The sequence below is a fragment of the Mustela lutreola genome, chromosome 9, assembly GCF_030435805.1.
Source record: "Mustela lutreola isolate mMusLut2 chromosome 9, mMusLut2.pri, whole genome shotgun sequence".
Taxonomy (NCBI): domain Eukaryota; kingdom Metazoa; phylum Chordata; class Mammalia; order Carnivora; family Mustelidae; genus Mustela; species Mustela lutreola.
Window position 1 is genome coordinate 124004007 of NC_081298.1, and position 24946 is coordinate 124028952.

At 39.1% G+C, this 24946-nt stretch overlaps 1 protein-coding gene across 3 annotated transcripts in view; it reads right to left on the reverse strand.

The window, feature by feature from the left end:
- BABAM2 (BRISC and BRCA1 A complex member 2) overlaps window positions 1–24946 on the reverse strand; it is a 406823-nt gene that overhangs the window by 308276 nt on the left and 73601 nt on the right. For all 3 annotated transcript variants that reach the window (XM_059188740.1, XM_059188742.1, XM_059188739.1), the window contains one exon: window positions 8599–8693. In XM_059188740.1, coding sequence (XP_059044723.1) covers window positions 8599–8693 — 95 coding nt within the window. The remainder of the gene's footprint in view (window positions 1–8598; window positions 8694–24946) is intronic.

Sequence of the window (24946 nt, forward strand, 5' to 3'; positions counted from 1 at the left end):
CTGTAAGACAACTGCATCATCTGAAGCCTTTACAGTTTTTTGGGGTTTTTTTGTTTTTTTTTTTAACAGGAATCCCTGACATTCACTCAAAACTACAAGAAATGCCAGATACAGAACCACAGGATTGATAACCAACAAAAAAAGCAGGCAAAATAAACAGACCCTAGGATACTCTAGGTATTAGAGCTGGCTGACTAGGACTTGAAACTAAGTATCAGCATGTGCAATAAATGGAGAAAACTGCAGATGAAAAGATAGATCCACCAAAGAACTGTGGAACTAAACAACATAGGACCTAAAATTAAGAACTCATTAGACAGATTTAATAGATTAGACAGCACTGAAAGCAATAAACTGGAAGATAAGCCTGGCCTTATCTAGTTGTGCTAGTTACTCACTGATTGCTGCTCATCTTCCAAATCTACTTTTCTCTGTCCTGTTCATGAACCCGGGACTGGACCCTGCAAGTACTTCCCCTATGCCAGCTGGTACAATGTCTAGCTTTGTCCACAGAAAGTGATGGGGGGAGGGGAAGGGTAGTGCAAAGCCTCACAGAAGGAGCAGCGTCCTATCGTGCTTCTGATGGACTTGGCATAGCTGTTCCTACTATGCGGCTGCCCGCGTGGCAGGCAGGACACCCAGCAGTGCTCCCCCTCCAGCCTGCTGGCTAGCACCCAGCCCCACTGGCCCACCAGCACCCAGTAGGCCACACCCATTCTGGCCTGCAGCACCCCCAAATGAAGGTCTCCAACACCCAGGGGGCTGCAGCCACACCCACTCCAACAGGGAGGGTGGAGTCTCAGCCTGAGGCCTTCTGAATTTATTCCCTCTTGGGTTTTTTTCTCTCAGCCACAGAGTACTGCTCTCTACAGCTGCTATGCTTGCATTCCTTAGAGCTCTCTTCTGTTCCTTTAAGTAGTTCATGGCCCTTCTGGGTGGCTCAGTCGTTAAGTGCCTGCCTTTGACTCAGGCCGTGATTAGGGATTGAGGCCCAGCATCTGACTCCCTGCTCAGTGGGGAGCCTGCTTCTCCCTCTGCCTGCCTGTAGCTCCCCCTGCTTGTGCTCTCTCTCTCATTATCTCTCTCTGTGTGTCAAATGAATAAATAAAAATTTTTTTAAAAAGCAGTTCATAACTCTATAGCAAATTTTCCCTATTCAAGTTACTGGTACAGTTTCTGCCTCCTAACTAGACTCAAATTGATAAACTCGTCAAGTTCCATTTTAAGTGTACCTGGTTTGTACTTTCAAGAGGTTCTGTTTTTCTCCAGCTGTACTTTAAAGCCTAGTTTATACCACACATCTTCGAAATTATGTATGTATATGCATATGCGTCTCCTTAGTCCTCTATACCATGTGGCCCAGCAAGTCCACCCTCCCGCATAAGCCCCTCAGGAATGCACACACAGATTCACTGAGACACACGAAAGAATGTTCACAGCAGCACTGCTCACAACAGCAAACACCTGAACAGAATCCAAATGTCTATCAGTACTAGAACAGACAAATAAACCGTGCTCTGCTCGCGCAATGGAATGAGCTAACAACAACGAACCACAGGGATGAAAGTTGTAAATCAATGTTGCATGAGAGAAGTCAGACACCCAAGTACAGGCTGTTTGACTCCGTCTGTAGAAAGCTCAAAAGGAGGCGAAATTAACGACGGTGATATAAGTCAGCACAGTGTTTACCCTGGGCCAGAGAATCCCCATGATGGGAAGGGTCACTGAGTGGGGCTTCTAGAACCTGGAAATGCTCTGTTTCTGATCTAAGAGCTGGGTACATGCTGTGTTTACGTTCTGGAAGTTCTCCATGTAACACACTTGTGATCTGCACACTCTCCTGTAGATATGTCATTTTGTCTATGAGTTACATAAAAATGCAGATGATTTATACACAATCAAATACTCTGCTTCTACATCTCTGACACCTGCTCTTCAGGGAGCTGGTAAAGCATCCCATCCACATGGCCCCACAGCACCACGTGCCTCTACTGCTGTCCCCACACGTGTCACCTCGGGCTGCGATTCCATGAGCGTCTCTGTCCTGAGCATTATGTTCAGCCTCAGGGCTGAAGAGGAGTTTTCTAGAAGTCTCAAAGGAGGCATTAAATCAATATTTTAAAAATGACAGAGAATTCTGCTTTAAAATGTACTATAGGTCAGGGCACAGGGAAGTATCTAAGAACAGGAGCACCACGCACCTGGCTGGCATTTTCCAGCAGCGGAGCACGCAGTCCATCTCAGCAAAGTGCATCCTTCACATGTATTTCATGTACACCAGAGATTGGCACTGTTTTGCAAGGACACATTCAAAAGCTGTCCTTTTGGAAGCAGCACAGTGAAGAGCAGGGCAGGAGAAGTGACAAGGTGTCAACACAATGTGTCCTTCTCCACTTACATTCCACATGAGCAGAACAGAATCAGTGAAGGAACTGATAGCATTAGATTCCCACCCTGAGGATGCTTGTCCCAAACCCCAAATGGCCCTCACCTTCTTCAAACTAGGAAGTCAGATACCAGTGGTTTCCAATTCTGCTATAATTGCAACATGTCCTTCTCATTTAAACTTATGAACCACCCTTCCTCCTTTAAGCAATTTTATTTTAAATTAAAGTGAATTATCACTATTACTTCTGGGGAAAAGAATTTCACAATGCCCTTTGAGGTACAAACACACCACAGGGCATTGCAAAACCAAGGCTGAAAAATCACTGCTTCAGAGATTCTGTTAACTGATTTTTATCTCCTGGTTTCTCTAAAACCGAATCTCTTCTTCTATTTTGAAATTTTCATCTAAAATGGATTTTCTAGTCTTGGAAACGAGCAAGTCCCCTAAGAAATACACAACCTTAAAGGAAACCTACTTACCTAACAAACATGTATTATGCAGCTCGACACACCAGGCCCTCTTCTAGTTAAAAGGATGTAGGGAGTGAAGAAAACAAATTCATTCTCTCATGAGGATTCCATTCCAGTAAAGAAACAAGGATAACCTTCCATCTCAATTTACCTGGGACTATCCAGTTTGAACACTAAAGGTACTACATTCCAGAAAACCCATCAGCCTTAGGCAAACCAGGGCCATTGGTCACCCTGGCAGAGAGATACCAAATAAGCAAGGAAAAATTTATCAAATAGTGGTAAGTATAATGAAGAAAACAAAGCATGATTTAAAAAGAGAGAGAGAGAGAGTAATGGGGGAGGGCGTTACCACTATTTTGTATAGGGACACCAGGAAAGGCCTCTCTGATATAATGACATTTGAAGAGAGGAGAACAAGCCATTCAGATAAGTGGGGGAAGAGAATTCCAGGCAGAAGTGAATGAAAATGGTGAACAGCAAATCTCTAGCTGAAGCTACAGATTGAATGCAATTTCTATCAAAATTCTAGCTGGATTCTTGGCAGAAACTGACAAGCTAATCCTAGGGAATGCAAGGGACCCACAATAGTCAAAACAATCTTGGAAAAGAACAAAGTTGGAAAACTCACACTTCCCAATCTCAAAACTTATTACAAAGTAACAGCAATCAAGACAGTGTGGTATTGGTATAAGGTAAAAAGACAGATCAAAGTAATAGAATTGACAGTCCAAAAATACACCCTTACATTTATAGTCAACTGAGTTCCAAGACAACTCAATAAGGAAAACAGAGTCTTTCCAATAAATTATGTTTAGACATCTGGATCTCCACTTATGAAACAATGAATTGGGGGGCATCTGGGTGGCTCAGTCAGTTAAATGCCCAACTCTTGTTTCAGTTCAGGTAATGATCTCATGGGTCATAGGATCAAGCCCTGCATCAGGCTCTGAGGATGGCGTGGAGTCTGCTTCTCTCTTTCTCCCTCACCCTCTACCCCTCCATGTACTCTCCCTCTCCCCCCGCCAAAATAAATAAATCTTTAAAAAAAAAAAAGAAAGAAAGAAAGAAAGAAAGAAGCAGGGCTCCTACCTCACACCGTATACAAAAATTAACCGAAAATAGACCAAATACCTAAAAGTAAGAGCAAAAATTAAAGAAGTTTTTAAAGAAAGATAATAGTAAGACTTCATAACCTTGTATGAAGTAATGATTTCTTAGATTCGAAATCAAAAGCATATGCAACAAAGTAAGATAGGTAAGTTAGACTTAAACTTTCATCATCCAAACAATACTACCAAGAAGTGAAAAGACAATCCACAGAACGAAAGAAAATTCTGGCATATACAGAGATACACTATACAAAGAACTCTTATAGCTCAACAGTAAACAAGATGGGATTGGGAGGAAGACAAACCATAAGTGACTCTTAATCTCACAAAACAAACTGAGGGTTGCTGGGGGGAGGGGGTTTGGGAGAAGGGGGTGGGGTTATGGACATTGGGGAGGGTATGTGCTTTGGTGAGTGCTGTGAAGTGTGTAAACCTGGCGATTCACAGACCTGTACCCCTGGGGATAAAAATATATGTTTATAAAAAATAAAAAATTAAAAATTTTTTTTAAAAAAAGCTCAAAAAAAAAAAAAGAACTCTTATAGCTCAATAACAAATAACCCAATTTAAGAAAGAGCAAAGGCTTTGAATAGACATTTCTCCAAGAAAGATATAAAAATGGCCAATAAGCACATGAAAAGACGCAAATCAACATTAGCCATCAGGGAAGTACAAACCAAAACCACAGAGAGATACCACTTCATAGGCTATAATCAAAAAGATAATAACAAGTGTTGGTAAGGGTGTGGAGAAACTGGAACACTTGTGTGCTGGTGGGGATGTAAAACTGGATAGCCATTTTGGAAAACACTCTAGTAGGAGTTCCTCACAATATATACAAATACCAAATCATTATGTTGTGCACTTGAAAGTAACATAATGCTAAAATGTCAATTATACGTCAATTTAAAACATTTAAATTTAACTGTGGTGATGGTTGCACAACTCTGTGAATATACTAAAAACCACTGAATTATATACTTTAAAATGGGTGGATTATATGGCATATAAACTATGCCTCAATAAAGCTTTTAACTTTAAAAAAAAAAAAAAATGGAGCCGTCCCCAAAATGGAAAATGATACCTCACTGGAAATAATGTCAAGCAAAGCCAAGTGGGCCTTCTGTCAGAGATGTTACTATAAAAGATGGATTCAATTAGTGATTCTCAAAAGTAGTTCGCAGACAATACACAGAAATGGCCCAGAGAATTTAATGACTCTTCAGCTTCCTAATGGGTCTAATTCAGATTCCAGTGGGATCCAAGAATCTGACTTTTTTTTAAGATTTTACTTATTTATTTGAGACAGAGAGAGCAGAGAGAGAGAGAGAGAGAGAAAGGGAGAAGCAGACTCCCTGCTAAACAGAGTGCCTGATGAGGGCCTCAATCTCAGGACCCAGAGATCATGACCTGAGCTGATGGCAGATGTTTAACCGAGTGAGCCACCAAGGTGCCCAAGAATCCGTATTTGTAACAAGCTTCCTAAATTATTCTGATGGGAGAGTCAGAAGAGGAACCACTGGACAACTACAATTATAACTCCATGACTTTATGATTCTCCAGTATATATAAAATACCTGTCTCTGGTATCTACCTTGCATTTATCTGGATCTGGTATCTCCACCTGTGTTTTCCATTCATCTGAAGATCTTAAAGTTTTTAATGAAACTCATCTCTGTGAATGAAGAGCTTGAATTTTTTTTTAAAGATTTTATTTATTTATTTGACAGAGAGAGATTACAAGTAGGCAGAGGCAGACAGAGAGAGAGAGGAGGAAGCAGGCTCCCTGCTGAGCAGAGAGCTCGATGCAGGACTCAATCCCAGGACCTTGAGATCATGACCTGAGCCGAAGGCAGCGGCTTAATCCACTGAGCCACTCAGGCACCCGAAGAGCTTGAATTTAAAAAGAGGTGGCTTCATCTGCTGGATGAGAGCACCTCACATATTTTTATTAACTTTACGTGTATCCTTTACTTAAGTTACTTGAAATCCTTCTATAGAAACAAGCTGGTTTAAATAAACTGAATAAATAAAAGATCACATACAGTCTCACAAATTTTATTTCTCAAACTGGGACACATATTCTCAAATATCTGTAACTTAATATACTTTTTATTAAAAAGCACAGATATGTTATAGAATCAAATGCAAAATAACTTTCATTAATTTTAAAGATAAAATCCAGAAGATTCAAGGAAATTCCATATTTGCTATAGCAACTACTTTGGACTATGGATTACACTCCCAGAATCTAAGGGTATATATTCATTCCCCCCTGCAGTTAGTACACTTCAGGGGGAAAATCCGGAAAAAATCTTGACATTCTGCTCTCTACTCCATGGATGAAGAAATAGGGAATCCCTCCTTCATTCAGAACCAGAGTGGACTAATCAGGTTATTAGTGACTGTGCTTTGTGCATTCCAGGAAGGAAGGGGAAAGGGCTGAACTGAACTGAAGAACTAAACCATAGCCTGTAAACTGATGAGTGAAAAGTCCTTCCAAGGCCTGCTATGCTCAGAGAAGTGTCTGCCGACGTGTATCCTGTCCTGGTGTTTTAGCCAGACGACAGTGAGCACCAAGGGCACCGCTAGGGCTGGGAGGACCTCAGCGGCTGGTGGACAGTGGACCCTGGTTGCTTTCCCAGGCTTGCCCAAACCACTGGTCCATGGAGCAGCACTGGGTAACTTGGCTGAGCGCTCAGATTGACTGCAGCTAAAGAGAAGTATTCCCCTAGACTGGCAATCTTTCTCTTAGATATATGCTTTCACTCTTTTCGGCTGTTCCTCTTCAGCGAATCTCAAAAACATCTGCAGAAACTTCACTGAGGGACTAAATACCAAAAGAGAGGAGTTATCAAGTTTGGCACAATTATATCATTCCACACCAATTTTCTCAATACTAAAAGAGAAAAGTGGTATAAGCTGAACCTCAAGGTCCTTTTTGGCTTTGAAATTCCATGCTCTCACAATACCACCACTGAAGATGCACCTTGCAAATTTTAAAGGCAATTCCAAAAAAACCAGAAGTTGTAAACCCATTTCTTATCCTTTCCTTCACAGTATTCCCCTTCTTGTATCATCCTAGCTCAAAGCCCCTACCTCCTCCCTCCCCTGGATTTCTGCAACAGTCCTCAACTCTGGTCCTCATCTTACTTGAAGCCGTGACACTGACCACACCGCTGTGAGATGATTCTCCAGTTATCACCTCTTTCTGGGGCTCTTAACCTAGAATTCGATGTTCTCCACAATCTTAGTCCAATTTCCCTCTCTAATCTTTCCTAGCCCTTCCTTGTGTTAACTTACACTTCCGCAAACCTTCCGGTACCTTCTTCTGTAACATATTACACATTTCATTTGTTTATGTCACGCCCCTTACCTGAAATTCTCTCTGCCATACTTCCCACTTAGGCTCCATTCCTCAAGAATGAGTCCAAGTCTCACCTCTAGCCCTTTCTGACAACCTTCCTTAAATTCCTGGAGCACTTAGCCTAGCACACACCTTTGGCATTTGGCTAATGCTACCCTCCACTGGCAGCTTTGACACAGAAGAGGTCTGGAGAGATACTTCTGCCTCATTTTCTCCAGGTAAGCCCCTCAGCTTTGATATGGGGTGAATATGTAACACACAGCATCTACAGGAACCATGATTAAATGACAGATCGTTAAAAATCAACTAAGAGTTTGAGTGTAATTATTTGAAATTTTGCAGGGATAGGTTTGTTGCCAATTGCATTTTTACAGCTGTGTTCTAAAATTTAAGGTCATTCTTTAGGTTTGGGTTGATACTTCCTGTTTAACACTTCCCTTTTTTAAAAGGGAGGGGGGCAAGATTTCACAGTAAATCACCGCAATTTTTAATTACAAAACTTCGAGACCAAAAAAAAAGTCCAAAAAACAAAACAGAGAACAGAGTTTTGAACTACAGTATAAGCATCTTAGCAAAATTATACTTGACAAGGAAAAAAAAGAGACATTTTGTCTGGTCAGACCTTTTAAACAAAATGGCACATGTTTTTCTCCACCAGCAATGTGAAATGCACAATTTTTTATGTAAACCACATGTGCTCTGACAAGTACCACCACTCCTTTCCCCACTTTAACACCAGAAACATGTTACTTTAACTACAAAGTTTTTGGTCTTGCTTAATAAAGAACACTTAATCTGGTCTTTTCCCTTCTGATAGTAATACTGAGATAATATGGATACAAGTCCACATTTGCTACTTTCACTTCTATATAAAAAAGGCTTCTTGAAGAGCCAAGAAACCCTCCCCTACCAAGCTCTGTGATGAAGTGTTAGTAAACATTAGAAAATGGGATCACAGGCATGAAGTATTAAATTAAAGCAATGTCTTCAACATGTCTTTAAGCTGAAGTAAAAATATTTTAACCAATGTGCTAGAGATTTTAATTCAAAATAGTCTGAAAGTAAAACTGTAATGAAAAAAAAAATCTTTTCTTTAAACTATGTTAGCATAAGTAGCTGTACTGATTCCAGAGGACAGAGAAAAAAGGGGTGGAAAAAACCCCACATGTTGGCAAATTTATCTGTCAAGCAATTGTCAAAAGCTGATTTTACTTTTCTTCAACAAATTAAGATCATCCAAAATGAGCCTGCGGTACTCACATGCAGGGCCGAGGGATCTGGCAGGAATTCAGCATCTTCTCCAAAGATGAAATCGGGGGGCAGCTCTGGGTATTGGGCATTGAAAATGATATCCCCTGGAAGAAAAGAAACCATCAGGCCCTTATTATTTCCTTGCTAATTTATGAATGCATAAATTGCTAATTTCTGATGCATGCATCAGAAACACTTCCAAAAGAAGTTTTTATTAGCATAACAAAAAAAAATGGGGGGGTGCCTGGGTGGCTCAGTGGGTTAAAGCCTCTGCCTTCGGTTCAGGTCATGATCTCAGGGTCCTGGGATCGAGCCCCACATCGGGCTCTCTGCTCGGCAGGGAGCCTGCTTCCTCCTTTCTCTCTGCCTGCCTCTCTGCCTACTTGTGATCTCTGTCTGTCAAATAAATAAATAAAATCTTAAAAAAAAATTTGAAAGGCATTCTCTGAATGATTAATTCTTCAAACGAAAGAACTGATAACATCTTTTAAACTAATATACACAGGAGCACCTGCGTGGCTCAGTCAGTTAAATGTCTGACTCTTGATTTCGACTCAGGTCCTGGTGTCAGGGTCATGTCAGGGTCGTGAAACGGGGCCCCGCCCACAAGGCTCTGCGCTCACGGCAGAGTCGGCTTGGTATTCTCTCCCTTGGTAGTCTCTCCCTTCACTTCTGCTCCCTCTGTTCTTTCGTGCTCGCTCTCTCTCCAATGAATAAATAAAATTTTAAAAAATAAAATAAATATCCAACAATACGCAATCAAAAAAACTTTGTCTCCTTAACACATTATAAATACCCACGTAGAAAAGCAGTAGCCACATCCAAAGTATGTGCAGATTTTTTTATAGGAAATATGACTGTCCAATCACTGCCTGCTAATTAATAAACTTTTATTGGGAACTATTTCTCTAAGGATAAAGACCTTATCTTGAAGAAATTCAACATACATGCCTTTGGTATAATGGAAAGAGTATTTGGCTTGAGGTCAAAAAAGTCAGGTTTATATCCACAATTATCCTAATTATTTATTAGCTCAATTCATCTTGGACAAATTTTAACTGCTTCAGATATCTGTTTCTTTCTCAGTAAAAGTGGATCTAATAGTACTGATACCACAGTTTTGATGTGAAGATAGAGATAGCATGCCTATCGCAGTGTCTGGTACACAGTAAGCACTTAGTAAACAGAATTACTAATACAATCTCGAAACACAAGACAATTTACAAAGTCTCCTTTGCAAATCTGTGTTAAGTTCATCCACCTGTTCCTTTCCTGTCTCCTTCTTTAGCTCTTTTTTCCCCCTCTTCTCACCCCAAGAACCAGTACTCATCATTCTGCTAGTACCAACCATCAAACTAGTATATCAACAATCAAACACACATACTGGGTTCCAGTATATAAGAGTATATATGCGTGTATACATGCACACAAAATTCTATCAGTCCAGTCATTTTTCCTGCTCAAACAGTATCTTCATAGTAATATCCAAATTGATACGCACAGACTTCAGTTCACATCTGAGCCTTTCTTCCTACATACTACGTATTTCTTTTTTTATTTATAGGCACATATCTTTATTTCTCAGAAGTCATTTTTTCTCAAAATAAAGTTATTTCCTTAAGTACATGAATTCAATTAAGGTTTTTTTATTATGTTATGTTAGTCACCATATAGTACATCATTAGTTTTTGATGTAATGTTCCATGATTCATTGTTTGCGTATAACACCCAATGCTCCATGAAATACATGCCCTTCTTAATACCCATCACCAGGCTAACCCATCCCTCCACCCTTCTCCCCTCTAAAACCCTCAGTTTGTTTCTCAGAGTCCATAGTCCCTCATTGTTTGTCTACCCCTTTGATTTTTCCCCCTTCATTCTTCCCTTCCCTCTCCTAATATCCTCCCATGCTATGCTTTATGTTCCACAAGTAAGTGAATGATAATTGATTTTCTCTGCTTGACTTATTTCACTTAACATAATCTCCCCAATCCCATCCATGTTGATGTGAAAGTGGGGTATTCATCTTTCCTGATGGCTGAGTAATATTCCATTGTATATGGTCCACATCTTCTTTATCCATTCGTCTTTTGAAGGGCATCACAGCTCTTTCCAGTTTGGCTATTGTGGACATTGCTGCTATGAACAACGGAGTACATATAGCCCTTTTTTCACTACATCTGTATCTTTGGGGTAAATACTCAGTAATGCAATTGCTGGGTCATAGGGTAGCTCCATTTTTAATTTTTTGAGGAAACTCCACACTGTTTTCCAAAGTGGCTGTAGCAACTTGTATTCCCTCCAACAGTGTAAGAGGGTTCCGCTTTCTTCACAACCTCTCCAACATTTGTTGTTTCTTGGTTTGTCAATTTTTGCCATTCTAACTGGTATAAGATGGTATCTCAGTGTGGTTTTTTTTGTTGTTGTTTAAATAAAATCTAAAAAAGAAATATTTTATTAATCCTTATGAATAATAACATGTATAAACATCACACACAGACACAAACATATAAGTCTAATACAAACTATAAGGCTTTGGTATTTTTTCCAGTGACTTCCTTTCATTTATGATTTTGCTAAGTACATTTTTATAATTCATAGCTAAAGTATTTTTAAAGATACAGTGTTGTGAATCTCAAAACTTAATCCATTAAAGATTTGTAAAGCTTATAGGATATATAATAAGCTTTTAAAGCTTTATATGTATATTAACATCTAATTGTAATTAGTAGTTCTTGATATCTTGGAATAACACTTCTCCTTTCAGAAAATGGTTGTTTTTCTATTTCCAGAATTGCTGTTCTTCTCTTCGATCTGCCGATGGATTTGCAGGTGTTTGCAATCTTTAGATAAGCTATCTAGCTGATCTCCTGCTAGCTGAAGTAGTATCAGCCTGCTACTTCTCCGCCATCTTGACTCCTCCCCTCTCTCAGTGTGGTTTTCATTTGAATTTTCCTAATGGCTAATGATGATGAACATTTTTTCATATCTGTTAGTCACTTGTATGTCTCTTTGGAGAAGTGTCTATTCATGTCTTCTGCCCATTTTTTGACTTATTTGTTTTTTGGGTTTTCAGTTTGAGACGTTCTTTATAGGTCATGGATACCAGCCCTTCATCTGTAGTGTCATTTGCAAATATCTTCTCCCATTCTATGGGTTGCCTCTTTGTTTTGTTGACTATTTCCTTTGCTGTGCAGAAGATTTTTATCTCAATGAAGTCCCAAAAGTTCATTTTCACTTTTGTTTCCCTTGCCTTCGGAAATATGTATTGAAAGAAGTTGCTGTGGCCAATGTTGAAGAGGTTACTGCCTATGTTCTCCTCTAGGATTTTGATGGATTCCTGTCCCACATGGAGGTCTTTCAGCCATTTTGAGTTTATCTTTGTGTACAGTGTAAGAGAATGATTGAGTTTCTTTCTTCTGTATATAGCTGTCCAACTTTCCCAGCACCATTTATTGAAGAGACTGTCTTTTTTCCACTGGATATTTTTTCCTGCTTTGTCAAAGATTATTTGACTGTAGAGCTGAGGGTCTCCGTTCTGTTCCATTGGTCTATGTATCTGTTTTTTTGCCAGTACCATGCTGTCTTGATGATCACAGCTTTGTAATATAGCTTGAAATCAGGCTATGTGATGTCTCCAAGCTTTGTTTTCCTTTTTCAACATTTCCTTAGCAATTTGGGGTCTTTTCTGATTCCATACAAATTTTAGGATTATCTGTTCCAGCACTTTGAAAAATGACTATGTATTTCAATGTCAAACTCAGCAAGTCTACAAACAAGCTCATGACTGTTCCTATTCCCACTCTTCTCTTCCCCTAGCTGAATTCCCTATTTCTACGGATTCCTTAATCTTTCATGCTGTGACTTCAGTGTCCTCTTCAACCTTATACATACCCTTTATACTCTTAGAAAACAAGTCATCACAGTTCTTCCTCCAAAATATTTCTCATAAGGGTACTTCCCACTGCTAAGAGCTCTATCCAGGCCCGGATGACCTAGTTCATACATTATGCATCCAATGAAAACAAAAATTGAACCCTGCTCTAGCCACTAATGATCAAAGAAAAAATTCTGTTCTTTAAGAGTTGACTAGAAGAATTCAATTATCATACCCTTTTAAATGGTCTCCTGATACAAATCTCCCTCGAGCCCATGATATATACTATCACCAAGTAAATGTCTGTAAAATACAACTTTGTCCCAAAACTTTCTAGCTCAAAGAATGCCAATGATTCACTAAGGTCAAATGGAATTAGGGCAAATCTTTCAAATTAGCATTTAAGGCCTCTGAAATGCTGTGTTCCTACTCATTTGTTCACCCTTTTTTTTTTTTTTAAGATTTTACTTATTTATTTGACAGACAGAAATCACATGTAGGCAGAGAGGCAGGCAGAGAGAGTAGGGGAGGCAGGCTCCCTGCTGAGCAGAGAGCCCTGTGTGGAGCTCGATCCCAGGACCCTGAGATCATGACCTGAGCTGAAGGCAGAGGCTTTAACCCAATGAGCCATTCAGGTGCCCCTGTTCACCCTTTTATCTACAAGCCAATACCAACCTTCTAGTCTCGCCAATATGATCCACTCACCGCCTCCAAACTATGACACCTACTTGAAATACTCTTTCACCTTGCTCAGGTCTTACCTATCTTTCATGAGTCCATTTAATTACCTTGTCTTGCATGAAGACTTTCCTAAGAAATCCAGCACATGCTGATCATCATTACCTTTGACATTCAACAATACTGACTGGTTATGGCATTCACTTGAATATTTCATTGTAGTATTATATTGTTTTTCCTGTTCAACTAATTTCAAAAATTCATAACAAACACATGGTCATATGAGGCACTAGCCACTAACGATCGAAGAAAAAATTCTATTCTTTAAGAGTTAACTAGGAAAATTCAATTATCATACCCTTTTAAATGGTCTCCTGATACAAGTGTCAATACAAAGGTGGTTCTTCTCAAGGACCATACATTTAGTTAGGGAGGCAGGAACATATACACAGAACCACAGAACACAGAGCAGTACAAGATGGTACATATACTTGATCTTCCTAAATATCTTGCAAGTTTCCAGAGAATAAGCATACCTATACTTATTTCCTATTTCCAATGGGGCAAAGGGTGACATAAAGAATATATTCAAGAAATACTCTCATATGTGAAACAACTCTACTCTCTGAATTGGATATCTAAGTACTGACAAAAATCTACAATAAGAAATAAAGTTCAAAAGAGTTACTTCTACCTCTTTCTATAGAGAATAAATATGAGCAAGAAAATATACTCTTCATATTTACCCAAAGAAAACAAAAACACTACTTCCAAAAGACATATGCTCCCCTGTTTTTACTGCAGCACTATTCACAATAGCCAAAATATGGAAGCAACCAAAGTGCCCATGGAGAGATGAACAGGTAAAGAATAAACTTGGAAGAAGTTGCTGTGGCCAGTGTCGAAGAGGTTACTGCCTATGTTCTCCTCTAGGATTCTGATGGATTCCTGTCCCACACTGAGGTTCTTTCAGCCATTTTGAGTTTATCTTTGTGTACAGTGTAAGAGAATGATTGAGTTTCATTCTTCTGTATATAGCTGTCCAATTTTCCCAGCACCATTTATTGAAGAGACTGTCTTTTTTCCACTGGATATTTTTTTCCTGCTTTGTCAAAGATTCAAAAGATGCGGTATATATACAATAAGGATTATTACTCAGCCATAAAAAAAAAAATGTGATCTTGCCATTTGCAAAAAATGGATGGACCTAGAGGGTATAACGCTAAATGAGGTAAGTCAGAGAAAGACAAATACCATGATTTCACTCATATGCGGAATTTAAGAAACAAAACAAATGAACAAAGTGGGGAAAAATGGAAGACAAACAAAAAAACAGACCCCAAACTACAGAGAACAATCAGATGGTTACCAGAGGGAGGACTGGCAGGGGGATGGGTGAAATACGTGATGGAGATTAAGAGTACACTTATCTTGATGAGCACTGAGTAACATATGCAAGCACTGAATCTCTATATTGTACACCTAAAATTAATGTAATGCTGTATGTTAACTATGCTGGAATTAAATTTTTTAAATAGAAAGATTAATTTTCATAAATTAATTAAAAATTAAAATGGACAAAACATTTGATAAGACATTTCTCCAAAGAAGATACAGAAATGACAATAAACATTAAAAAGATGTTCAACATCATTAGTCATTAAGGAAATCAAAATCAAAACCACAACTTGAGGGGCACCTGGGTGGCTTAGTTAATTAAGCAACACCTTCAGCTCAGGTCATGATCCCAGGGTCCTCAGATCAAGCCGCAGGTCAGGCTCCCTGCTCAACAGGGAGTCTTGCTTCTCCCTCTCTCTCTGCCCCTCCCCCCGCTCATGCTCTCCCTCTCTCTCTCTCTCAAATAAATACAATCTTTTTTAAAAACCATAATCTGGAGTGCCTGGGTGGCTCAGATGGTTGAGCGACTGCCTTCGGCTCAGGTCGTGATCCTGGAGTTCCAGGATTAAGTCCTGCATCAGGCTCCCTGCTCAGCAGGCAGTCTGCTTCTCCCTCTGACCCTCATCTCATGCTCGCTCTCTCTCTCTCTCTCGTAAATAAATTTTTAAAATCTTTAAAAGAAAAAACAAACACAATCTGATACTACTTCATACCACCTACGATTGCTACGATCCAAAAGAACAAGTGTTGGTGAGGATGTGGAAAAACTGAAACCCTCATACTCTGCTGGTGGGGATAGAAAAGAGTGCCATCACTTTGGAAAACAGTTTGGCAGTTCCTCAAACTGTGAAATACAGAATCACCTTATGACCCACCAATTCCACTGCTAGGTACATACCTAAGAAAAATGAAAACATGCAGCCACACAAACACCTGCACATGAATGTTCGCAGCAGCATTGTTCACAAGAGCCAGAAAGTAGAACCCAAAGTCCATCAACTGATGAATGTAGAAATAAAATACGCTACATACATACAATGGAATATCAATCAGCTATAAAGAAAGAAGTATTAGTGCCTTTTATAATATGGATGATCAGGACGCCTGGGTGGCTCAGTCATTAAGCGTCTGCCTCGGGCTTGGGTCGTGGTCTCAGGGTCCTGGGATCAAGCCCTGCATCTGGCTCCCTGTTCAGCAGAAAGCCTGCTTCTCCCTTCCCTTCTCCCCCTGCTTGTGTTCCCTCTCTCACTGTCTCTCTCTTTCTGTCAAATAAATAAATAAAACCTTTAAATAATAATAATAATATGGATGACCTTGAAAACTTTATACTAAGTGAAAACAGACACAAAAGTCCACAAATAGTGTATGATTATTGCATAATTCCATTTATATGCAATGTCCAGAATACGTAAATCCACAGAGATAGAAAGAAGACTAAGGGTTGCCAGAGGGCAGGACAGGGAAAGTGGGGAAGGACTGCTAACGACAATGAGTATAAAGTTTCTTCTGGTGGGGATGAAAATCAATGTTGGAATTAATACTGATGGTTTTACAACTTTGTGAATATACTAAAAACCACTGAACTGTACACTTCAGAGAGTAAACTGGATGGTGTAAGAATTATATCTCAATAAAACTGTTTTTTAATCTGATGCAAAAATCTGCTCTATTTTAATCTTAACTTAAACACAAATATATTAGCAAGTGGCTACTCAAGGGTTATGAGTAAATTTATTTTTTATAAATAAAATCATCTTGGGGGAACCTGGGGGGCTCTGATGGTTAAGCATCTGCCCTTGGCTCAGGTCATGATCCCAGGCTCCTGATCAAGTCCCGCATCAGGCTCCTTGTTCAGTGGGGAGTCTGCTTCTCCCTCTCTCCCTGCCTATCTCCCTACTTGTGTTCTCTCTCTCTCTCTCCCTGTCAAATGAGTAAATAAAATCTTTAAAAAAATAAAATAAAATAAAATCATCTTGAAAACAGAGTTGGAGAGTTTTCCATTTATAGATACTCTACATTAAGGTCTTTTTAAAAGCCAAGAATATTTTTATAAGATGAATACTAACAAAGATTTTTATTTTCAAGAAGATCCCCCAGGGCACGTGGGTGGGACTCAGTCAGTTAAGCATCTGACTCTTTTTTTTTTTTTTTAAGATTTTATTTATTTATTTATTTGACAGAGAAAGAGAGAGAGACAGAGAGGGAGAGCACAGGCAGGAGGAGGCAAAGGGGCAGAGGCAGAGGGAGACACAGACTCCCCATTGAGCAGGAAGCTGGATGTGGGGCTCAATCCCAGGCCCCTGAGATCATGACCTGAGTTGAAGGCAGAAGCCTAACTGACTGAGCCACCCAGGCACCCCAAGCATCTGACTCTTGATCTCAACTCAGGTCTTGACCTCTCAGCTCAGTTCTTAATCTCAGGGTAGTAAGTTCAAGCCCCACCTTGGGCTCCATGCTGGGCATGGAGTCTACTTTTAAAAAATTAAAAAATTAAAATGGGCGCCTGGGTGGCTCAGTGGGTTAAGCCTCTGCCTTCGGCTCAGGTCATGATGGAGGGCTCTCTGCTCAGCAGGGAGCCTGCTTTCTCCTCTCTCTCTATGCCTGCCTCTCTGCATACTTGTGATCTCTCTCTCTCTGTTTCAAATAAATAAATAAAATCTAAAAAAAAATAAATAAATAATTTGTAAAAAAAATTTAAAAAATAAAAGTTCCTCCAAATGCCCCCCTTTTTTAAAAGATTTTATTTATTTATTTGACAAAGAAAGACAGCAAGAGAGGGAACACAAGTAGGGGGAATGGGAGTGGGAGAGGGAGAAGGAGGCTTCCTGCTGAGCAGGGAGCCCGATGCTGGGCTTGATCGTGACCTGAGCCAAAGACAGACGCTCAACAATTGAGCCAACCAGGCACCCCCAAACGGCCCCTTTTTAAAGGAAAATACTGGAGAATTTTTTTTAATTTTTGTTTTTTAAAATTTTTAAAGCAGCCAAAAGTATTTGAATATACAATAATTCTTTAAAAAACAAACAATGCATACCAGATTAGCACGCCCTCAACTACTAAGATCTCTTTGGAAAGAAAGAGGGAGATTACTATATTGCATACAGTAAAAACATTATACAAGTATTTTTCAAAACAAGGGAATAACTTAAATATCTTTCAGAATCTCATACTCTTCCATTTTAGAATCTCTCAAATACTTACCTCCAGACCTCAAAGAACTCCTGAAGCACTTTGCCTCAATACTCTATAGCTTCTTTGGAATAAAATGTGGCACTGTTTTCTTGCTATGGTGAACAGTCAGTAAATCAGTCAAGAACATTTATTAAAAACCCACCATGCGCAGATGCACATACTGGACACCTGGGGACTTACCCAGGAAGCAGAGAACACAGTACGTGCCCTCAAGGCAGAGACGGTGGAGAAAGACCAACACAAATCATGCAGGAGAGCGATAACATCATATTTCCTTTATTCCACCCTGGAGATGATGATACGAACACGGAGTACACATTACTTGGATACTGCTTACTTCAACTTTTCATAAAATGGAAGAGTAGGCAAGAGAACAAAGACATAAAAATAGGTCCAGAGGTGATATAAGGTTTAAAAAAGAAAGAGAAGGAAAAAGTAAAGAAACAAAACCCCTAGAATGGCTGGAAGTGTTATAACCACCTGACAACCAAATGGTAGTTTCGCCTCCTGTTTCCCAGAACTCCTTAAAGATTGCTAGGCTACCACAGTGGAACCAATAGGGCAGAATACCTACCTAACGTGGCTCATAATATTACACATACATGAACTCACAGAAATTCCAGATGTAGTTAGTTTTTATTCACACGCTGGTACCTTGGCAGCTGACAATCTTTTTTTTTTTTTAATTTTATTTATTTATTTGACAGAGATCACAAGTAGGCAGAGAGGCAGGCAGGAGGAGGGGGGAAGCAGGCTCCCCGCTGAGCAGAGAGCCCGAAGTGGGGCTCGATCCCAGTACCCTGAGATCATGACCCAAGCTAAAGGCAGAGGCTTAACCACTGAGCCACCCAGGTGCCCCGGCAGCTGACAATCTTTAGCAGCTATAGCACCGTCCCCAGAAGGCCAATCCCCAGATCTGCAGGATGGACCAGATGTCCTGCCCCCCAGCTACAGAAAGAACACAGCTGGTCCACATGCTCCTCTCCTTAGTCTTACACCAGTGAAATATCATCGTGTTAGTTTGTCTATCTTAAAGTTTAAATAAGTGCCAAGAAAACAGAGTTTCAAAGAGACAATTCAGATGGTAAATAACCAAAGACCAAAGAATTATCCCCATCAACTGCTGCATAAAATGGTAACTTACTGAAACTCCAAGTATAGGAAATAAGAGTCAGACATCAATCTTGTGGAAATGCCATGGTGATGGAGATTTTCATCGGAAAGGTAGGTTCAAGCAGTAGTTTTACAAAAGTCTTCGGAGAGGTGACTCATTTCCAAGAGTTCGCTCCAACTCTCGAAAATGTTTCCTTACGCTTAAATTTAATTCTCTGTCTCTCCAAAAATTTCATCCACTGAATCTTAAAAATTTATGGAATGATTCTAGTTTCACTTTAATATCACAGCCCTTCAATGATCTGCAGGCAGTCCTTGTGACCTCCCTTTCAACCTCACCATGAGTCACCTCTTCACCAGGGGAAATACTCTAGTTTTTTTCACTATTTCTCACATAACATGGCCTCAGTTTCCTTTATTGCCCTCTCCTCCCTCTTCTCTGCATGGGTACCAGTTTGTCTGTAGCCCTCCTTCAGGATAATAACCCAGAACTACACATAAGATTCCAGGTTTCCTCTAAAGAACACAGAATCAAGTTAAAAAAAAAAAAAAAAAAAAAAAATCCATGCCTTCATTTTAGATGCTAAACTTCTATTAATAAATACCACTGCAAACTGAAATTGCTTTTTTGGCAGCCACATCAGTGTTGATTTGTATTGTGCTTCCTATCAACTAAAAGCCCAAAGACTTTTATATACACACTATTGCTAAGCCATATATCTCTCATTCTTAATTTGGACAGCTGAATTTCGGAATCCATTTCAGGATTTTAAATTTATCCCTATTATATTTCAATCTTGTTAGATTTATCTCTCTATTTACAGCCTGTTATAATATTCTTAGATTCTATTCCAATTTTGGGTTGGCACTCCCAGTTCTGAGTTATAAACAGATATAAGCATGCTTCTGGAAAACTCCCTCTCTGGCAGCCACAGTTCAATTAATCAGTACCTCTTGGGTACAATCATTTAAATAATATTTACCCAATAACACCACGAGACTAAACATTCATCACAAGGATATCATGAAGAAATTTATCACGTGCGTCAAAGATGTACTCTTTGCCCTACAAATTCAGAGATAGAACCAATGATTCCATTGTACAGCACACACTCTGTCTTGAGAGGTAGAATTTCTTTTCCTGTATCAAGGAAAAGAGACTATAAAGAATTATCGTATCTGAGAGTTGGCGTAATTTGCATGAAACATGTCCTCACGATAGGAGAAAGGATGGAAACAGACAGATCAAACAGGTCATTTAAATTGGCCTCCTTTCCTTATGAGATTTCCTTCTATGAGATCCCGATCTCTAGACTGAGACTACAACTAATCCTTTACATTCCTAAAACTGTGCTGTACAACAGAAATACAAGTCACATACCCAATTTTAAACTTATTAGTAGCCACACAAGAATAAAAGGGTAAAATAAAATTTTAAACTATTTCTTATAATTTTATATATAGTACAATTCTCATCTTTTGTGTACAAGCACATGAGTTTTATGGCATGCATAGATTCGTGCATATATAGATCTGTGTAAACCACCAAAACTAGGATACAGAACAATTTTATCACCCTCCCAAATTTCCTCAGGCTATCCCTTTGTAGTTAAACTTTCCCACCATCCCTCAGCCCTGGCAAGCTCTGATCTGTTTGTTCTCTGTCCCTTCAGTTTCACATCGGCCAGAATGTCATACAAATGGAATCATATGGTATGTAACCTTTGGAAACTGGCTTCTTTTCACTTAGCAGAGATATTTAAGAACTGGCCAAATATGCTGATATATTTAAGTGCATCTATCAACAGTTTGTTCCTTTTTATGGCTGACTAATGTTTCGTTCTATGGATGTACAGTTTATCCATTTACCCAATGGAGGACATTTGGGTTAGTTCCAGTTTTTGATGGTCATGAATAATGCTACTACAACTATCAATGTATAGGTGTTTGTGTAAACATAAAATTTACATTTCTAGAGAAATGATTATCCTTTCTGGATACCTAGAGTGGAATCAGTAGGTCATATGAAAAAATGTATCTTTAACCCTAAACCAAACTATCAAAACTGTTTTCCAGAATGGCACTTTCATTGAACAGTCACACAAAGCATGAGCATTTCAATTGCTACACATTCTCACCAACACTTGATGTGGTCAGTTTGTCGTCGTTGTCACTGCCCTTGTTGTTTTTAGTCTTTCTAATAGGTGTATCACAGCATTTCAATGGTTTTAATTTACCTTTCCCTAATGACAAATGAAGTGGAGCATCTTTTCTTGTCCATACTTGCTATGTGTATATCTCCTTTGGTGAAATTTGTCTTCTGTCAGATACGTGATTTGCAAATATTTTCTCCCACTGTGTCTTATCTACTCAAACCCTCAAAAGCATTTTCAGCAGAGCAAAAATTTTTAATTTTGGTGAAATCCAATTTATCAACTTTTTTAAAAATATTTTATTTATTTATCAGAGAGAGAGAGGGAGAGAGAGCGATCACAGGCAGCCAGAATGGCAGGCAGAGGCAGAGGGAGAAGCAGGCTCCCTGCCGAGCAAGGAGCCCGATGTGGGACACTGGAATCATGACCTGAGCAGCTGCTTAACCAACTGAGCCACCCAGGCGTCCCAATTTATCAACTTTTTTGAGGACTGGGTTTCTTATGTTGTATCTAAGAATTTATTGCCTACCTCAAGTCACAAAGAATTCCTGCTATGGCTTCTCAGAGTCTGATAGTTTGAAATTTGACATTTCAGAATATGATCTGAGTTATACTTTGTACATGGTTTAAGATACAGGTCAAGATCCTTCTTTGGAGGCAGGGAGAGCCATATGAATGCCTAACTGGTCTAGCAACATTTGTTAAGAAGACTATCCTTTTTCCATTGAAGTGCTATTGCATAACCATGAAAAATCAACTGACCATATTTATGCGATTCAATTACTAGACTGTTTTGTTTTATTGATCAGTATCTATCCTTTTGCCAATACCACAATGCCCGAAGAATCAGTCTTAAAATTTAATAGTCTGACTCCTCCAACTTTGTTCTTTTCTTCTTTCCTTCTTTTCAAAATTATTTTTATTATTCTAATTCCTTTGCTTTCAAAATAATTTTTTTATTTGTCTTTTACATATTTTATTTATTTATTTGAGAAAGAGTGAAAGTGAGAGAGAGAGAGAGACAGTACAATCAGGGGGAGAAACAGAGGAAGAGGGAGAAGCAGACTCCCCACTGAGCAAGGAGCCTGGTGTAGGGCCTGACTCCCAGGATCTGGGATCATGACCTGAGCTAAAGGCAGATACTTAACCAACTAAGCCACCCAACCACCCATATTTTTTTTTTCCTTATTTAAATTCAGTTTAATTAGCATATAGTGTGTTATTAGTTTCAGCAGAATTCAGTGATTCATCAATTGCATATAACACCAAATACTCATTACATCAAGTGCCCGCCTTAATACCCATCATCCAACTACCCCATTCCCCCATCAACCTCCCCTCCAGCAATGCTGCCTGTTTCCTATAGTTAAAAGTCTCTTATGGTTTGCCTCCCTCACTGTTTTTATCTTATTTTATTTTTCCTTCCCTTCCCCTATGTTCATATGTTTTGTTTCTTACATTTCACATATGAGGGAAATAATATGGCTATTGTCTTTGACTGACTCATTTAATTTAGCATAAAATACTATCTAGTTCCATCCACATCATTGCAAATGGTAAGATTTCATTCTTTGTGATGGCTGAGTAATATTTCATTATATATATGGATAAAGAATATATATATATATATATATGTATGTATGTGTGTGTAAATTATATATATCACCATTCATCTGTTGCTGGATATCTGGGCTCCTTCCATAGTTTGGCTATTGTGTTGTGGACATTGCTGCTGTAAATACAGGGCTGCATGTGTCCCTTTGAATCACTATGTTTATATCCTTTGGTTAAATACCTAGTAGTGCAATTGCTAGATCATAGGGTAGCTCTATTTTTAACTTTTTAAGGAACTTGCATACTGTTTTCCAGAAGTGGCTGCACCAGTTTAAATCCCCACCAACAGTGTAAGAGGGTTCCCCTTTCTCTACACCCTTGCCAATATCTGTTGTTTCCAGAGTTGTTAAAATAACATTTTTTAAGATTTATTTATTTATTTATTTATTTGACAGAGATCACAAGCAAGCAGAGAGGCAGGCGCGGGGGCCGGGGGGGGGGGGGGGGCGGGCGGGTGGAGCAGGCTCCCCTGGAGCAGAAAGCCTGATGCTCCTGGAATCATGACCTGAGCCAAAGGCAGAGGCTTTAACCCACTGAGCCACCCAGGTACCCTGTAGTAATATTTTTAATATCTTAAAATCCTGTTGGGATTTTCATGGGGATTGCACTAAGACTATAGATAAATTCAGAGAAAATAACAAGTATATTGGGTCTTCCAATCCATGAATATGGTATCTTTCCATTTACTGGGGTCTTCAATTCCTTTCACTTGCATATAAATCCTAAACATAGCTTTTTAGTTTTATAACTAAGTATTTTTTCTTTTCCTTTTTTTTTTGTAGGATAGGTATTATAATGGCACTTTTTAAATATTTTCTGTTTTTAATATTTTCTGTTCTTGCTAGTATAAAGAAATAGGATCTAAAAAAAAAAAAAGAAAGAAATGGGATTGACTTTCTTATGCTGACCTTGTATCCTACATCTCTGAAACACTCACTTATTAGTTCTAGAAGTTTTTTAGAAATGCCTTGGGATTTTCTGTGTAGACAAATATGTCATATGTGAATAAAGGCGGTTTTACCTCTTCCCTTCCAATCTGTATGCCTTTTATTTCTTTTTATGGCCATACTATACTGTCTACAACTTCTAGTATAATATTATATAGAAATTGTAAAAGTGAACATCCCTGCTTTGTTCTCAATCTTAGGAGGAAACCATTTAGTCTTTCATCACGTATGATGTTAGTTACAGATTTATTCCCAGGATAAAATCTACTTGGTCATAAATGTACATGTATTTCATATATACATTTTTTCTGCTGGATTTGTTAAATTTTTTTTAATATTTTATTTATTTATTTGACAGACATCACAAGTAGGTGGAGAGGCAGGCAGAGAGAGAGAGAGGCAGTCAGAGAGAGAGGAGAGGCAGGCAGGCAGAGAGAGCTCATGACCTGAGCCGAAGGCAGAGGCTTTAACCACTGAGCCACCCAGGCGCCCCTAATTTGTTAATGTTTTTTAAAGAGTTTTGCTTCTCTCTTCAAATAAGAGATACTGATCTATCATTTGACTTGTTTCATTTTTCTTGTACTTTGACTGGTTTTGATACCAGGAGAATGCTGGCCTTATAAAATGAATTTGGAAATTCTGTGTCCACTTCAATTTCTGAAAGAGACTGTATAGGACTGGTGCTATGTCTCCTTTAAATATTTGGTAGAATTCATCTGAGATAATCTGGGCTTCACTTTTATTTTTGAAAGACTATTTTTAACTATGAACTCCATTGTTCTAACAGATAATAAAACTATTCAGATTATCTATTTCTTCCTGAAAGAGAACTGATAGAGGGGCGTCTGAGTGGCTCAGTAGGTTAAGTGTCTGACTTCAGCTCAGGTCAACATCCTGGGGGCCTGCTCACCAGGGAGTATGCTTCTCCTTCTCCCTCTGACCCTTCCCCCTGCTCATGCTCTCACTCTCACTCTCTCGTTCTCTCTCAAATGAATAAATTTTTAAAAACTTAAAAGAACGTTCTAATGGTTTATGTCTTTCAAGGAATGTGTCCACTGCACTGAAGTTGCTAAAGGAACTGGCATAAAGTCAGGCTCAAATTGAAAGTGCTAAGCCATCTTCTGTGGACTTGGTTCAATGCAACTGTCATTTTCAAAGCCATTTCATGCTTTTCTAGTCTTCCCCAAGTGTGTGTTACCCAAAGACCAGTCAGGGATTTAGGCACTGGTCTACACTACAGATCAGTTCTCAAAGCCTTTGCTATGTTGATTCTGCCCAGTTCCGTACATGTGCAGCTTGAGGACAAGCCTGAGACTTCATACACAAATTAAAAGATCCTTTTCTCTAGCTCTCTCCTCTGTAGGGCATCCCCCTACATAGCCTCT